Source organism: Camarhynchus parvulus, chromosome 11, assembly GCF_901933205.1.
Source record: "Camarhynchus parvulus chromosome 11, STF_HiC, whole genome shotgun sequence".
Lineage (NCBI taxonomy): Eukaryota > Metazoa > Chordata > Aves > Passeriformes > Thraupidae > Camarhynchus > Camarhynchus parvulus.
Window position 1 is genome coordinate 18,145,747 of NC_044581.1, and position 18,806 is coordinate 18,164,552.

Sequence of the window (18,806 nt, forward strand, 5' to 3'; positions counted from 1 at the left end):
GCTTTTATTTTGTTTTATTTTAGAAGAGCACCCCTTTGAAGAAGAGTCTGCCAAACAACCATAACAAAGAGGACTCAAGATGAAGTCTTCTCCTGGCTTAAAAAGCTGAGCAATCAGGTATTGGTCCTGATTTTACAAGCACAAAAGGAAGAAGAAATGCAGAAAACAAGAGATGCAGCTGGCTATTCCATCTCCTGGCAGCATGGGGTAGAAGATAATAATTGTTTCCCCATCACCATCAGCTATAAATTTGCCACTACAGAGCAGTTTTCCCCCAGCCATGGAATACTTTACCCACAAACTTGGTTGGTGTATCAGCTGTTGCTCTTCTCTATGCAGTTATGAACTACTGCAAATGGACTAAACAAGTACAGAAAACAAAAAGGGGGCGGGGGGGGAAGTATCAGGTTTTGAGTTTGACAGTTAAGAGAACTCACAAGGACTTTGAAAATCTCAGGTTCAATTCCCTGCCCTGGAAAATATTTATTTATAAAACACAAACTGGCTTCACTGGGAAGTCTGAAAGACTCTTCAGAAAGACCTTTGCCTGACCTGGAAGGAGTTCTGAGAGTCACTCACAGTCCAAGCAAGTCTCTCCCTCTTTCTCTCCTCTTTCTCTCTCTCTCGTTTTCTTTCCACGGGGAAGCATGAAGTGGTCTGTACCCTCTGCAGACCACCCCAGCCATGGACCAGGAGCTGTCCCTGACATGCACATCCCCCCAGCAGCAGGAGGAGGTCTGGGGCACCAGCAGAGTCCCCTGTGTGTGCACACTCATGAAGTTCCCTTGGCAGGGCTACTGCAGCTTCTGGCCCTGCTCTGTGGGACAGGGCAGGACACCCACTGTGGATGTGGGATTTGCAGCTCATTAGGGGAGGGAGTACAGAGATCTAGAGCTGGTGAGCAGGCAAGGCCCAAGATGCAGAAATACAAGAAAAATGTTTTTCTAATTACTATGAATCCATGAACTGGAGTGGGCTAAAATTGTTCTATGGCTTGGGTAACTGTAGCCAGTCCAGCTAAGTCAGGTTTGAACGGGCCTTTCTTATCAAACACAGAGATCAGTGATAATAAATAATGGAAAACTTGGGCACTTGCATGCAGGGAATGGAACTGGGTCAAGATGGTTGATCCCCAGTCTTAGGCTATAAGAGTGAAACAATAATAGAGCTCCAGAGACCTGCAGCTCACTCCCTGAAAAGCACTCAGTCCCTTTCCCAAGCCATTTCTTTTGCTTTTCTCTCTCTCCTTTCTTTTTCTTTTTCTTTTTCTTTTTCTTTTTCTTTTTCTTTTTCTTTTTCTTTTTCTTTTTCTTTTTCTTTTTCTTTTTCTTTTTCTTTTTCTTTTTCTTTTTTTTTTTTTTTTTTTTTCTTTTTCTTTTTCTTTTTCTTTTTCTTTTTTTCTTTTTCTTCTTTTTTTCCCCCCCTTGATATGGAATGTGATTCTGATGCCAATTAATCAGTTTTGGTTACAGTAGCTAGGTATTTAGAGCAAAGGCCAAAGGGAAAACTTGCACAAGTCCTACCTGGATTTTTGCTTACTGCCTCTCATTACAAAAGTAATTCTGACAATGCAGTTAGATGGGGAAGATGTACAAGAATTTCACACTTTTGGGTCCCTAAGATTGTCCCTTTGTGAGCCTTATTAAAATTCCTACTGTTCTCTTTACCTCTGAGCTTACCAGCAGCAACACGGTAAGCTTCAGCATTTTATTTTGCCAGTCAGTCAACAACATGGAGCCAACAGAACCTACAAGCTCTTTAAAAAGCTTTTCTCGTCTGAGTTGTAGCAGTCTCTGGGGCAGGATCTCGCCTGAGATCACAGAAGTGCTGGTGGTGAGCTTGCAAGCTTGTACCCCTTAACATGGTATCAAAGACTGCTTGACATCGTGGCAGGAACACGGCAGAGGAGATCTGAGAATTCCCAAACAAACCCTCCCCTTCCCTATCAGTGCAAGTTGGGAGAGCTCCCCTAGCAACCAGCCCTGCACTTGCTTCCCTAATTGCTCCTTGCCAGGAGGAGGAACAGTGTTCCAAACACTGCAGAGACACCGTGGCACCTCAGCCTCCGGCTCTCCTGGTGATACCCAGCTAGACCAGGAGCTGAGCAGTTCTGTCAGCTGCAGCTCAGGATTCGCTCAGCTCACTACAAAATCCCTCTGGTCAGGTCAGGTTGTCTGTTGCTGATGGTGTTTGGAGGGGAATTGGTGTAGCCCCTCAAATGATCCTCAGGCGAGACTTGCAAGAGGCAAAACTGGCCAAAGCATTACCTTCACTTGCCACCGTCCCCTGCCTTACCTGGCTCAGCCGTGGGGATCCTCCTTGTGGTCAGGGTTTTCTCCAGACCCACTGAGGTTGTAATTAACTTTTCAGCTGTCTTCCATGGATGTGAGGCGCTGTCCTTGGGGAAGGCAGTACCACTGCGCTAAAGTAACTGGAGTGGGTGAATCCTTTCCCAGGTGCCTTGGATCTTTGGAAATGCTGCAACTTAGGGCCCACAGCATTCTTGGGTGTGTCGGGACTGACCCGGAGCCGCCGTGCTGGGCTGGGTTTTACCAAGCTCAGATAAGGACCTGAGGCTCCCATGAGTGCCACGGTGAGGTTCAAGGCAAAGCAATGTCCTGTCGTGGTGCCAGAACGCGCTGCTCGTCCAAGGCGCTGCCGACAGTCCAGAGCGAAGATAATTCCCAGCGTTTCAGGCTGGCCTTGGCTGAGATTAGCAAGCATAACTTAAAAAAGCACTACCATAATTGCATGTTCACTGGGAAGGGGAAAAATAATCAAATGAAAAAGGACAAAACCAGCAGGGAAAGAAAATTTATTTCCAAGCATCTATGAGAGTGCTACAAACAGTAGAGACTAAAACTCAAAGCATTTGAAACTATTAAAAAATGTAGTTGACAATGTCCTTCTTAAAAATCAAACATAAAAACATAGAAAATGCAGTTATTAATTCTAAAACTTGCTCAAAAGTGAAATAAATCCAGATAGCATCAATGAGGATGGAGTCCTACAAATTACCTTTTATTTTACTTTATTTCAATTTGTTAATTTTCAAAGTGATACTCATTTACTTTCTCTTTTTTTTTAATGTTTATTTAAATTTATAATGGACAAATGTGCAAATCTAGCAAAATATTCTTTGGATTATAAACAGAGAAAAATCAGCAACCAAAGAAATTTGAACCAAGTTAATAATAAGCTATAGAATTATATAGAATGCATACAGCTATAATAAAGTGAAATATTACAATAAACATTGTAGAGCAAACCTGCTAATTTAGCAAACTCTGCCTTATAAAACATAGGGATATAATGGGACAAGTGAATATGTTAGGGATGTAGAGCTGAAACATCAGTCATCATTTTAAGGAGTTAAATTTTAATCTAACTACATATATGGGGGGTCTTCAGAAAAGCAACACACCAACAAATCAGATTTCCTCTCAGATCAAGTAGTTTAGTACCTGACTTCAAATGAAGGACAGGGTCTGTAAAACAAATGTAGGAAAATGTAGGTAATTTTTATTTATTGCCTCTTCCCATATTGCAGCTGCTGATCTCTGACCCTAAACAGCCAACTATATTAAATTCAGCAGAGATACAGCTGTACACAGATGCAGAAGATGTTGATGTGCAGAACATAACCCAATCCCTTGTGTCCTCCGAACTAATACTTAAAATAAAAAAAAAAAGTTATAGATCCCTTTTTGGATTAAAAACATGCATTACAAAGAACAATTCTGAAAGCATTCTGTATTTCTGTCATCACAAATTAAAATGTCTCCCTATCTGCAGATGATGCTATTCTACTGGAAATTAGAAGAAAAAACCAACCAAACAAACCACGCACCCCCCCCCCCCAAAGAAAAAAAAAAAAAAGCCAAAGGAAAAATGGAATTGAGTACCAGGATCTTAATTACTACTCAGGTAAGGTAATTCAGGTAGAAGAGTCCTTAGGGAAGTCACAGCTAAACTGGGTCAGATTTCAGTCTCTAGAACCTGCAGAAGCTCAGCACAGATACAGAAACTCACAAGGCTGGAGTAAAGTGTAAGCACAGAGTACTCCTGTCCACCCAAAAAGTCACTCCTGAAGCCTCGGGAATCTCTAAGATATAAGATAAATGCTATTACATGGGAAATATTGAAAAATATTACACTTAATTTAATCCAGAAAACACAGTAGGACTATATGATGATTCTTACTGTGTTCTGGGAGCAGCCACAAGCTGTAGATAGAGAGGGTACAAAATGTTCACCAGACGTTACATTTGTTTTAATCTAAAAACATTTGTAAAATGTACTTGATTTTTAAATAATCACTTAACAAGGCAACAAACCAACTACAAATACATAATAAATAAGGCTATTAAAAGGTCACAATTGTAGTAAATTAGTCAGAACTATAAATGGGACATTAGAAACACTATGTTTTTCCTAATATGCTTAATAACCAGAACAAGAATTAAAAAAGAATCAGTTTATTTCAAAGTCTGCTTCTTATATTGAAGCACATATTAAAGCAACAGTACAATGTTCATAAAATATAAGTGTGATGCTGTAACATTTCTTACATGTCAGAATACTGATATTTGTATGTATACTAAAATAAGAATTTTAAAATTGTACAAATAGATACATTAAAAATGACATAGAAATAGGGTGCCTCCCACCGAACAAGACAGAGTTTTTATATCTGGCACATATTAGTTTAAGATGAAAGAATAAGCAAAAAGATTTACAAGAATCAGCAGTAACAAGTTTGATGCTCAAGAGACATAATAATTGTACATTGTACTGTACATACATCATATGGGTTTAAGCTGGCTGAATATTATATATTTCAAGTTTAAAAATGCACTACCATATAGAGTGTCCATAGTTTAAGGCGAAATTACAGCTCAGAACTGTTATCTTTTCTAATTTGTGGAAGCTTCTTTGAAATAAAAGATTTAGATGTTCATAACACGTAAAAGATTTCCCTTATTTGTAGGTTTGCTTTTAGCATTTTCCTTCATTTAAATATTTCGCATATCTTAAGTGGGTTTTTTCCTTCAGTGAAGCTGGCAGCCAGCTTCCAGATTTGCCTTTTGTAGGAAAAGGTACTTCACAGTATTTACCACTTTCATGTCCTTTTTTATCAAAGGAATCCTCTCTGTCAAACTTAAATGTTTAAATGAGATTTTTCTTGATTTTTAAAAAAATACCTGCTTACATTTCCTCTGGATTCTTCAGAACTTCGGACACAGTTCTTAAGGCCAAATCTTAAATTTTATTGTTAAGAATCATCATCAAAAGTGTCTTTGGAGCCATACAAGTCTGCAAGTTTCTTAAATCGAGGTCCCCAGTTTTGTAGATAGTCGTAGTCCAAGTCAGAATCTGTTGTTGCTGACTCCAAGGAGCTGAGGGACCCAGCCACGGAGCCCCTGCCCTCGTAGCCATAGATCTGGATGGAGTCATAGGGAGGGGCAGTGGGGTCGTTGTCAGCCTCCTGTATCCTGGTGTTGATGAAATCATCCACGTCCACGCTGTTGGGCGCGGGCCGCAGCCCCGGCCTGGGCAGGTACTGGTACTCGGGCTTGATGTCCTTGCGGGGCATGAAGCCGTTGATGCCGTCGGGGTTCTGCAGCGTGGCGATGTCGAACGCCTCCGTGTCCTCCTCGCCTCCGCCCTCGTCATCGTACGTGATGATGTTCTCCCGCACATCTTCCTCCTCAAACACGATCAGGGGCTCTTTCTTCTGCCTCTTCAGGGTTACAAACAGCACCACGATGACTGGGGAAAACAAAACATGGGTTAGACTGCACTGTCAAACAGCAGCGCCTTTGTAAGTAATTATTGCATCCCTGAGCCCTTGGCTTTTCTGATGGATTGTTGCAAACTTCTCCATTTTTAGTGCTCCTTGCTAGGTAAAAGCAGAGATGTTTGTACACAGAACTAAACACACTGATCTGAGGCTTTCTGTCTGAGCTGCATGCCAGTGCTCTTACTAATTGCTCATTACTGCAACACTAATTCAAGGGAAGTGTTTGTGGGACCTCAAGTGCTGCAGAATACTGTGTCAGTGCCTTTGAGCAGCCCAAGCACATGAATATCGGCAACAAAACAAAGAGGAATCTTTATCCTCTCCTGTATGCCCAAAGCTTAACTCTAGTTCCAGTGTGTCATTTCCCTTAAAATGGAATTTTTTTAAGCAACACCTTGAAAGATGTGTTTGTTTTGCATTCTCACTTCAAATTTCTATAAAATAAAATATATGAAAAAAAAAGAACCTCTATAAAATATTGCAGGGAAATTAGAAAATATTGTGTAATTTTTTTCCAAATCATCAGGAAACATTTTGCAGCACTTTCTTAAAAGCAGGTCTTCCAAGCCACTCATCTGGTTTCAACACAAGATGGGTTTGAGGGAAATAGCTGTCAGGGGCCATTAATCCTGGCTGACCTCAATAAGGAACTTGTCATCCAGGGAAGATCACAAAACTTAGAACTGTATGTCATGACGTCCTTTAAGCAGTGTCCCTGATTAGCTGGCATTAGGCCACGGGAGGACATTCTCTGAGCACATCTACACAAATCCATTGGTGTTTGCTATTGAAGATATCACAGGAGCCCAGAATGGCTTAGGATGGAAGAGACCATAAAGCTCACCCAGTGCCACCTGCTGCCAAGGGCCTTCCATGGTCCCAGGCTGCTCCAAGCCCCAGTGTCCAGCCTGGCCTTGGGCACTGCCAGGGATGCAGGGGCAGCCCCAGCTGCTCTGGGCACCCTGTGCCAGGGCCTGCCCACCCTGCCAGGGAACAATTCCTCATTCCCAAGATCCCATCCAGCCCTGCCCTATGGCAGTGGGAGCCATTCCCTGGCTCCTGTCCCTCCAGCCCTTGTCAATTGTCTCTCTCCATCTTTCCTGCAGCTCCTTCAGGCCCTGCAAGGCCACACTGAGCTGACCCCAAAGCCTTTCACAGTCAGGCAGATCAGCACTCCCTACAAAAATAAAACCTAAAAAATTCAGATTCATTTCTCCATCCTAGAGCTGAGGGCAGGATTACTTTTTTAAGCCCAGAGCAGCAGCATGGAAGGAGCATTTTTCACCTAGGAGAATGACGATGCAGGCCAGGATGGCGATGAGGGCGCCGGTGCTGAGCCCCGCGTTGAGCACGTAGGCCTCGGCGTTGCAGGAGAGCAGCGAGCCGCTGCCATCGCAGCCGCACACGCGGATGCTCAGCGTGTTGGTGCTGCTCAGCGGGGGCACGCCGCCGTCGCTGATGACGATGGGGAGGAGGTACAAATCCTGCTTCTGCCGACTGAACCCTTCCCGTCTGACCAGCACACTCGCTGTGTTATCTGGTCGAAGAAGAGAGAGGATCATTGTTAATTCTTCCATAGTCATCCTCTTAGCCAATACTGAAAAGGAAATTATCTCTCTGCAAAGGCTCTCAATTTTCTGGGGCTTTAGCGTCATTTCTACAATAAACCAGTAGAAAGTGCTGCCTTTGTAATGACCTAAGAGCAATTACAGATTGCATTTAATTCATATAGCACCACACTCAGCTTTAATTCTTTAATTAACACAAGCAACACAGATAATCTCTGTCTGATAGCACCTTTTAGTATCTGTAACTTTCTGAGAAATTCACAATATTTTTTCAACTAACCAAATGGCTGGACCTTCTTCTTGCTGTCTGATCTGGTTTTAGTGTCTCTCCAGAATTAAAGCTTCCAATGGAGGGGTAAAACTCGTGTCTACCTTATGTGTTCTTGGAGTCATATCTAAAAGCGTGGTAGATGCTGTCCCCAAATGGGCTCTGATAACGAGACTCCCACTGTAACAAAAGCCAATATTTGCTGTGTATGAGCAAATTTGAGCCTTGTTTTTTCAGTAAGAAATGCTGAAGGTAATAGTGTTTTATCAGAATCTGGTTTTCACCCAAACTTCCAAAGCCAGAATTCAGAGAGCTTGATCATACATGCACAGTATGTCTGGTCACATTTTGAATCATGTGGATGTGAGGAAGAGTTGAATCACAGACTCAAAAATGCCCTGAGTTGGAAGGGACCCACAGGGATCCATGAGTCCAACTCCTGGCAGTATTTCTGTAACTCTATTCCCATTGCCCTCACTAGAGGTGACCTGCCATGGTGCACGACATTTTGGATTGTCCTGCATACTTCCTCTGGCCAGAGCCTTGGAAAGGGGACAGTGTGAGATGACACCCTGGGCTGAGGCAGCCTGTGCTTCCTGCTCTCAGCAGAACACCAACAGGGCTCCCTTGTTGTGCCCCTCCTCTGTCTCTCAGCTCAGCCTACACCAAAGTTTATAACAGTTGTAAACATCCCAAAGTAAATAAAGTGAAGCAATCACATCCATGGTTTTCAGACCTTCAAAAGCCAGTTTATATTGAAGATTTATTCCTTACAACCTTTCCTGGCTTGCTATGTTCTTTATTTTTCACTGTATAACAGAAGAGGAGGGGAAAAAGAGCAGTTCTTTTATCTTCTGAGGGAGGGCTGTTCACCTCCAAAGGTACCCACTTTACTGCTGCTTCAGGCTTCTGCAGATTAATCGTTTTCCTGTTGAAGAGTCAGCATAAATCCCAGAATTTAATAATGCAAACCATAAAACCTCTCCTAATGATCTAATCACTGTGATTTCCATGGAAATCTGTGAATAAATTATACCTGAAGAGAAGTGTTCTTGCCTTGCATTAACCACCCTTGCAGGCAGTACCCCTGATGTAGGACAAGGTCTGAAACTGCCCCCAAATTTGGTCAATCTATGGGATGAGGAAGATTGCACTGCTTGGCTCTCCCAGAAACTTCACCAGAAAGGATGAATATTTAAGGTAGGAGCTGTTTGTTACACAGCAAATGAATCCAGCCCCCATATCTGCCCCTGTCCTGCACGCCTGGTGCCCTGAATGGCCACCTGGGCTTGACACAACTGTTCCTTTTTGGTGTTGAGTCTCACAAAAACAACAACTGGGTAGAAAGGAGCTTATTAACTTCTCCTTTGCACAATGTCACATTTGCTAAGGACAGAGACGCTGATAAAGATCTGATTGTTTATTACTTGTGACTGTTGGAGGTCTCTTTTTTCTCCCTCTGAGTCCTCCTAATCTCCTGAATGTTTACATGCACCATCTAAATTTGAGGCACAATTTTTTACAGGACCTTGGTGATATCAATGTCTGCATGACAAAAGCCTTATTTTAGGACTTTAATGGGCTCATAACAATTTGGTACAAACAGGAATGCAACATCTAATATCTATTAACCTATCAACTAACTTGAACTAATAACAGGGGGCTGAGGTACAGGGGGTGAGCTACAGCTGCCTCGAGGTTGCCAAGGCAATGTGTAAGCAATGACAATGCCATATATTAGTATATATAGTCTTTGGCTATGCATTTTTTTATCATATATTTTATTTTTCTTACCTTTTGTTGGCTGAAATAGTATTCCTAATTTAAAATATGAAAAGGATGGCAAATTATTTAGCCGTTATGCAGACTGGCCTGGTCCACTGCAGTCACTTACACTAAACAAAACTGATTTTGATCCAATGGCTGATTTATCTGTTTTAAGGGGAAGTGATTTTTGGTTTAACATAAATTTTTAAAAAGAAAAATCCAATCAATCTGCCTGACTAAAGTTTAAAAAGGACTACAATACATCAAGCCTAAAAGGTAATTTTTTAAACTTTTACTGTTTATGTTCACTTCTCACATTTAGAAGAAACATAATATCCATTATAGGAAAAAAAACCCTTTCTTACCTACATAAAAGATAACATATAATCCTAGCTAATATTCTCATCCTTGCCTTTTTATTATTTTCAGGGCCCAGGAGTAGAACTATAATCCTGGTAAAATAGCATTTTTTAAGCCAATAGAAGTTAAATGTCAATACCAGCTTAAAACTATTACTTAACACATATGGGAGCTACTTGACTGTCAGTCCTAATTAACACAATGGGGGTTAACACAAGAAGGAAAAGAACAGTCATCTCAAGGACATTCCCAAAATATATCACATTTTTCCAGCTATTATTGTGTTGGCTATCCAATATCCAAAGATGTTGCAAGTGAAGATTCCCTGGGCTCTCCATGAAATCTTCACAATTAGAAGCTAAAATTGCATTATTTTTTGGTGATACTTATACTGAGCTCCCTGACCTTTGATTTTTGTCTTTTTCTCTGGTGATCTTATTGATGATTTCCAATTTTACCTGTGTGCATAGGCAAATGTAGCTCAGTTCTTGGGGCTTGTTAACACATAGATTGTGTAAGGAGGATTCTAGATTACAGGAGCTGACTGCAGTGTGAACTTTATCACCTATATCAGGTGTGAGTGCTGGTTCAGCCAGAAAATGAAACAATTTCAGGGGTCCAGCTGTCTAAAATCCTTACCTTACCAGGAGTGGCAATCACTCTGGATAATCCATGACAAGATTCTGTGACTTGATTGTGTGTTTCAAAATTTTCTTGTTGAAAAAGTGTGAAGCACATGTTTGAATTTAAAGAGTGGACTCTGGTCACTGATTTTCAGGGGCTCACAAGTTTAATTTCGGGCTCTGTAAAGCTCTAACTTGTGAATTTGGGACTGCAGCCATTCCAGTAATGCCGTGCTGAGGGAGCCCAAGGAAAGGGCATCTCAGCACAGGACCCAGCAGGGTCAAAAGCAGGAAATCCATTTACTCAAAATCTGCCTCTGCTGTGAAGTGCCACGAGCCTCTGCTGCTGTTTTGAAGGCCTGAATTCAGCAGGAGCGGAACTGAGCAGAGCCCAGGCAGACAGTGCTGTTTGTTTATGAGCTATAATATAAGGAAACAGTGCAAAAGTAATTCTGTGTTTTATCCCAGCGTGGGCTAAGCCATTATCTCATGTTTTCTATGGGAGATGGGCTCAACTGAAGACTTGGTAACACAGTGGGCTATTAATAGGATGTAGAACGTGATTATGCTTTTTAGGATTACTGCAATATGTGATTACTTTCAGGAGCTGGTAAAAAGAAACTCTATTAAATGATAATTATGAGACTGTATGCACTTTAAAGTTCTGTAATAGGCCCAAACACTGGAGTTTTCATTAACTGTTCTCCACAGTTAATAAAGCCATTTTTCTCTGAAAGTAGCAATTCCCTCTGAAAGCTGTGGCATAGCTTATAGAATACTCTGACTTATAACTGAAAAAACAACTTTGAATGACCATGGACATTATTTGACTTGCAAATGGTAACACATTCTCCCTAATAAGTTTTTTTATATGGGAGTACACAGAATTTTAACTTTTTTACTTTGTTCTAGTATAACTTACTTTAAAAAACTCACAAGAATATGTAAATTAATAACATAATTGCACTGAAGATTGAACAAAATGAGGGAAAGAAAGGATGGAAATGAATGAATTTCCTCAGACTATTCATTTCCCAAAAAGAAAATTATATGGGAAGATTCAATCCCTTAATACTATCTTCTTGAAATAACCTTTTGCATTATTGTCAGGTAGAAACCTTACATTAAACTGACATCATAATTTCAACTACAACACATTTTATCTGAGTTAATTTTGTCAGTAACAAATTTTGTTGCATATGGAAATGAAGGATGAGTGGGATTGGCTGGAGTCAGGAACCATAATACCACTCAGAGTATCTCCACTCTGAGCTGCGCTTCCTCTGCTAGATTATAAAATCTAATCTAATTTCAGTTTGATGTGGTGACCATAAAACGTATTTCATAGCAAAACTTGGCCTCTGGGTCTCAAGCAAAGAATACATGCTTATTTACTCGTTTCTAAAAATACACCCATGAATTTTTCAAAACTTATGTTTTACTACTTTAAAGGGAATAAATATATGCCCTGCACTGGCTCCTTTATGAATTGCTTATGTATGTACAAGTGTCAAGCACCAGGCAACAGTATTACTTTGATCAGTCAGGAATAACAGAGATTTTGTTTGGGAACTCTGATGATAATTACACTCCCTTCAGATGAGGAGAGGGATATAAAGTGTGCCTCAACAGAGCAGTTTTTACTGAAATCTTGTATCTGGATTGTGTTGCCTTTTGTATTTCTGGCATTCTTGGATTCATTATTTAAGCCAGTTCGACCAAGTTTTACTTTTCAGAAAACAGTCAAGTTTCCTTCAAACATTAAAGCTTGCTAATCAAAACCAATCCCTTACAAGCTGAAACAGTTTTTTTCCCTGTGAAGGGAAATAAAAAATGAACATTTGAAAGTGAAAAAAAAAATCAGAATATAATTAAATAAATGGAATAAATACATATAATGGCCAAACCTGTCTTTTTTTTTTCAGTTTGCCCACTTCCTCTGGCTCCCTCAGCCTCTGGCAAGTTCAGGTTACTGATGTTATTATGTTGTGATCAATTGAATTTTGACACTCACCCAGGCCTGACGATTTTTGCTTACAAATTTCTTACATCTCACCATCAATCTGAATGCAAAGCTCTACTTTATTTTGTGAATATGAAACTGACAAAGGGATCAGGATATGCAGATCCTGAGACAGCCAGCACAGGTATGTTCCACAGCACAAATCCCTGTTTCATTTCCTGCACTGGGCAATGCTTTGATTCCATTGGGAATCTAGCCCATGTCTCTTGTGATCCATAATTTACAAAAGCTGGCAGGCACAGTGGTGAACAAATACAAGCAGCCTAATAATTTATGCTGTCTCAGCTAATTTTAGGTTTGTCTCATTCAAGGAGATCTGCCAATTCCATTTACTGAGTGTTTGGCAGTGTTTTTATTCTCTTCCTGGGAGATAAAATGGCAGTGGATTCTTCCTGATGGGTATTATTATGTAATTTATAATATGCATTCAAGAAAATTCAAGTGAGTTAACAAACATCCCACTTTCCCAAGAACATCCTTGCATCTCAGCTGTATGATTTTGCTTTCCTCCCCTAAATCTTGGAGAAAGACACTCTGCCAAAGTTAATGACAATGCTGTTACACGACATTACATTGGCCATTAGTTCTACTTTGTCATTTCTTTGGATTCTGGTAGAGTGGGAATCTTCACACAAACCTCTGTTGTCTCTGAGGGTAAAATTTGGATTATGAATAATTTCAGGTGGTAAACTGAAGATAAATCTTGGTCCATTGGCCGAGTCATCCTTGTCATCAGCACTAATTGTGATAAATTGCTGTAAAAGAAAAGCACTCCATAAACAAACAGCTCCTTCTCTGGGTACATCACATACAGGCAGCATTCTGAGACAGCCCTTGAGTAAGAATTGTAAAGTAGAAGAACCCCCCTCAAATTCAAATATAAGCAATTAGAAACACAGAGCTGTTTCCAAACTACAACATGCAATCTTTAATTACTATTGCATTAACCACCCCAGAATTACAGCTGTAAAAGCACATATCTTCAACATTCTTATACACAAATATGTGTTAATAGTAATACAACAGATTAAATAAAATTCTGCACAAAACTCAGCAGCTGCAAAAGTCTCTTTTAAGCTTCTACGCTGACTGCAGAGGCACAGATCATGTGCAGAACTGTATTTCTCTATGATCCTAACCCCTCTTCCTCACAGATTGCCAGGAACAAATTGCTGGCTAGACTCTACAGGCACTGCACTGTGATTCTTCCCATAAGACACTGACCATTTCTGTAATATCCAAACCAGTCTCACAACTGGGAAAGCTGCCCCCAGCTCCACTGGCCCTGTGCCGGTGGGTACTCCCAGGCAACACCAATCCCACTCCATACACAAAGCACTGGATAATTGCTGATAGCAGTTCAGAAATAACATGCCTTTCTGGGTGCTCAAGGCTTTCTGGTCAAAACCTCAAAACAAATGTTCATTTATTCCCTCTCATTGGAGCTGACAGGACAAACCCGGGCTAATGCCCGAGGGAAGAGCTGTGTGTGCAGGGAGGTGGGGGGAACAAGGAAGGTGGTGGGTACAGGAAGGTAGCTGGAACAGGAGGATGGCGGGCACAGGGAAGGTGGGGCAGGGGAGGATGGTGGGCAGAGGGAGGTAGTGAAAACAAGGAAGGTGCTGGGCACAGGAGGTGCTGGGCAGGCCATACCTGGTTGCTTCGGGCATTCTCACACACGAAGGCTTCGTAGGCAGCCGCAAACTTGGGAGCGTTGTCATTGACATCAACGACCTTGATTGCAACGGGAACTTTGGCTTCCTGGTGCTGTTTGTCTGAGAGAGAGGCAACACTGAGATGAGACAGAAGCAGGAAAACCCCTCAAAACAAACAAATTCCCAGCTGCATCCAAGGAAATATCAAATATGCTGAGATTTCTTGCAGTTTATCAAACTGAGACAACTGGAGGATTACAGATTCGTACCACTGATTCTCAAACACCCCAGTGAAATACTCACGGACTTCAACTGCAAAGACAGAGATATTATGCCAAGCCATTTCTTCCCTATCCAAAGTCTTTATTGTCTTGATATTGCCATCTTCTGCATTAATAACAAAATATCTTTCAAGGTCGGTGTGTCGATCAATTGAATATCTAAAGAAGATTGAAAGCCGGTAATTAGAGAAAAGAAGGACTTAGGAGTTTCATGCATCCAGATTTGTTCTATATAATTATTATTTCTAAATAATTGTAAGTAGTACACCTATTGTTGTCCTCAACATCGTTGTCAAAAGGATGATACGTGTTCTTTTAAAAGGAGAATCACCTGGTTGGTTTCTACATTTAGAAAAACAGTACATTAGAATGTTTGTAATAAGCGAAAATGCTGGTCTTTGAAGTCTCTATATCAAAGCTCGAATATATTCTTTATTTTCTTCTCTTATAAAACATGATAAAAATATCTACTGAGATATTTTTTCTCTTCTGTTTCATATTAATCTTGATGATCTTTTAAGTCTTCCAATCTTTGGTTTACTTGGAATATTAATTGATCATACCAATTTATCAGCTATTATCCACTCTCTGCACATTTGTACAGCTTCATACAACTCTGACTTTCATAACTTCATGTTAAAATTCTTTGAAATGTTAAGTATACACACAAAAGAGGTTTTCATAATTTAAGTTACACTGGGAACATGACAAATAAAATTAAATTAATAGAAAGCTATTATAATATAAGAGTTCTTTACTATAAGGGTGGGCAGGCCCTGGCACAGGGTGCCCAGAGCAGCTGGGGCTGCCCCTGGATCCCTGGCAGTGCCCAAGGCCAGGCTGGACACTGGGGCTTGGAGCAGCCTGGGACAGTGGAAGGTGTCCCTGCCCATGGCAGGGGGTGGAAATGGATGAATTTTAAGATCCTTCCATCCCAAACCATTCCATGAGTCTGTGATTCCAAGACGATCCAACATAACTGCAGAAAGCAGGGGTCTGTGTGGGCTTGTCTTTAATAATTAACACTTAACAATTACCCAGCCCAATCCCTAATCTACGTCTTAGACTTTGATATGATGAGAAAAATCCATGCTGTGATAACAGCACAAGATATTTGTGGAAAATTTAATTTAGGATAGAGTCTACCAAAGATGCCCTTAAGTATATTTGAATTAGACATAGTTATAGTATGATACAGGCTTTGAGAAACTGGCAGCTTGTGGAACAGGCACATAAACAATGCTGGATGGTTAAACTTTCAATATTCTGGGTAGATCTGTAGATCTGTCTGTAGATCTGTCACGCTATCTTCAGAACTCGCCTAACAATTCCACAAGCTAATGCTCAGAAGGAAACAGGAAATCCAGCAAACCTTATAGCACTGTTGGCAGCATCCGGGTCTTTGGCATGTACTTTTCCAACCACAGTACCAGATGCTGCATTCTCCTGTACTTCAAAAATGTAACTTGGCTTCAAAAACACTGGTGGCTCATCAGCATCTTCCACTGCTATTTTCACTGTCACCGTGTCCTTGAAGGGCCCATTGCTGATGAACTTGGGGTCAATGTGGACATTGGCTGCCTCCACCTTCAGGCTGTAGGACTTTTTGGTTTCATAATCTAAAGTCTGTGAGAAACAAGAGGACAGTGCATTCCAGAGTCAGGGAAACCAGGCTGTAAGAGCAGCAGGCAGCGCCCTCGTGTTCAATGACATCAAACAAAGGTGAGCGTCTGTCAACGAGCTTGGACTGAAATGTGTGTATTTAAAAACATAAAGACTCAAATGGAAGGAGCTACATTCTATGTATGGAGCAGCATAGAAAGGCACTCAAAATATCACCACAGAGTCTTGGTCTTGGTCTTTGCTTGCTGTATCACTAAGGAAATAATCTGTACTGGAAATGTGAATTTTGTATCCATCCAGCTTCCTAGGCAGCACAAAAGTGCAAGGGATGGGAAAGGGGCTCCCACAAGAGGCCTGGCTTTATCCAGGTTGGCAGGCATTCCACGTGGATGTGGTTTCAAGCGCTCCTGGGTGCACCACGAGATAGCATACTGATGAGTTAAATTATTTAGGTAGTGGAGAAAATATGAAGATGGTTTGGAGTGCTTTCATACCTGCAGTTCTTTCCAGCACAGAACTCATGACACTTTCCAAAGGGGAGGTGGAATAATGCCCCATGGGACAAATCCTTTTGGGAGCCTGATCAAAGCCACAGCACCCCTGTACTTGCATTGGCATGAGGCAGCTGTGGGGTTGCACCTCAAAATGATCACACAGGTGCCAATCACAATTCACAATGTTAACACCAGTAGAGTGGAGTGACAGCTCGCCCACATTTCAAAACACACAAAAATCCACTCCCACCTCTAGAACAGAGACAGAAATCAAACCAGGGCAGTTTTGAGCAGAGGAGACCTCTGGGTCCCTTCCTCATGGTCTGCCCTAAAGGCCAGGGCAGGGTTGACCAGAAGTCGACCAGGCCTTCTCCTTTGATTTCTGATTATCTTCAAGAGAGATAAATAGCTCAAAGATACAAAGGACAAAATGATAATGCTTCCATAATAATAAGATGTATGTTCTGTAATTTGCAATTTAAAATTAATTTGATAATGCTTTCAAAGCTCCCACTGACAGGCTGTGTGTGAAATCCCCTCTGCTGCTTTTCCCATAGCCTGTGACTCCTTCAGAACACTATTGTGGACAATGCACAGCTGAAGAATTCAAACTATAGGGTATGAGGCTTTTCAGACTGAACATAAAGCAACAGTGAATGTCTGCTACTTATCAGCACTAGGCAAAACTTCATTAACAATGAAGCTGATGGCATTGTATTTTACCGTGATTTTTTATTATGAATTCATTTAGTTTGTGCAATTAATCCACTGTACAGTATTTATGTAACTCTTCTTGGTTATTTTCTTCCATTCCAATTCAGCTAATGGGGAAATGGAATATTAAGAGTTAATCACACCTTTAAAAATTAATTAAGTGAAATTTGCATTTAGTAATATTTTAGCTTACATGGTAATCCATTATTACCAAATATTCTGTCAGCAACAAAAACCACTACATAGCAGTAGGCATCACTCACCTTCTTAAGCTTCACAACCCCTTCCTGAGTCTCATAATCTGTGGTGATTTCAAACATGTCCATGCCATCTCCATCGATGATGCTGTAAGCCACCAAGCCATTCTCCCCAATGTCGGGATCTTTGGCCTTCACTCTCCCCACTTCCTCTCCTGGGACAGCTGCTTCCGACACCGACATCTGGTACACACCTGGGCCAGGGAGAACAGGGAGAACAGGCATGTGCCCTAGTGAGCAGGTGCTCCCCACTTGTGTGCTTGCTCTTTGAACTTGGGAGTTCCAATAAACACAGCGATTTTTGGCATTGTCACCCCCGTGAAGGAATGTTCTGTTCTGTTCTGTTCTGTTCTGTTCTGTTCTGTTCTGTTCTGTTCTGTTCTGTTCTGTTCTGAAGAGCTTTGAGCAGCAAGTCAGTTGTGAAACCTTAACCCACATGGATAATGTGCAGAACATGACCTCCTCCCTGCTACCCCTCTGCTCAGGGAGGGGCTTAAAAGGACAACCAAGCGCCCAGAATGCAGCAATTGTTGTGGCATTGAGGTTACCATCGATAGCAGAGATGTTATAACAAAAATGGAAGGAAAACTCTCTCACATGACTCATGGTAAAACCTTCATCTCTGTTTCTCATTTCTGCCCATTCATTCAAGAGCCATAAATTAGATACAGTGAACTGGTTAAATCCTGTCTGCTGTGCCGCCTAAAGTATAAATCTGCTGCTTTCTGTGGCTTGAATTTGGAGTGCGAATGTAGAGCAACAATGATTATTAAAATTTCACACCACAGAGAGTATGCACCAATTTGTATGTGATTTCATGCCAAACAAAAAATGGGTTTCCCATGACAAGCTCCAACAGGAAAACCATCCCCAAACATCCCACAGGTGTTTCCCTGGGTATTCAGGGACACCAGAGAAGAGCAACACTGTTCCTGGATAAATATCTCTCCAATAGTTGTCCTTTAGGCACTACTGATTCCAGAACTTTCCATCCACTTCCAGAGTTCAGAGAACACAACCTGATCCTAAATAGATAAATCTATGTCAGCATTTTCTGCCACATCATCTCAGTAATAAATTGGGGAGGAAAAAAATGGGAGACGATAAAATAAAATAATCTAATTTATTCCCCTTTGTAATTGCTCTTCTTTACTCCATGGGCACCCTAGGAACATTAGGAGACTTATACCAGGCAGGGACTTGGCTCATTACCCATAAAAACAATTGCCACATGTCATTGAAATAGGTCATTAACTTCAGTCACAAAGAACCCAAAATTTAAGCATATAACTCATTAACAGCTTGAGCAATGAACATTAAAACAAAAAAAAAAAAAAAAAAAAAAAAAACACCAAACCAAAAAAACAGAA

General features: G+C 41.1%; 1 protein-coding gene across 1 annotated transcript in view; it reads right to left on the minus strand.

The window, feature by feature from the left end:
* Positions 1-3,858: 3,858 nt before the first annotated feature.
* The window catches only part of CDH11 (cadherin 11), an 81,369-nt gene continuing 66,421 nt past the window's right edge, over positions 3,859-18,806 (minus strand). The window contains exons 7-13 of the mRNA XM_030956050.1: positions 17,443-17,630; positions 15,721-15,974; positions 14,371-14,507; positions 14,066-14,187; positions 13,050-13,167; positions 7,089-7,340; positions 3,859-5,772 (exon numbers count right to left, since the gene is read on the minus strand). Of these exons, the coding sequence (XP_030811910.1) occupies positions 5,276-5,772; positions 7,089-7,340; positions 13,050-13,167; positions 14,066-14,187; positions 14,371-14,507; positions 15,721-15,974; positions 17,443-17,630 (1,568 nt within the window). The 3' untranslated portion in view covers positions 3,859-5,275. The remainder of the gene's footprint in view (positions 5,773-7,088; positions 7,341-13,049; positions 13,168-14,065; positions 14,188-14,370; positions 14,508-15,720; positions 15,975-17,442; positions 17,631-18,806) is intronic.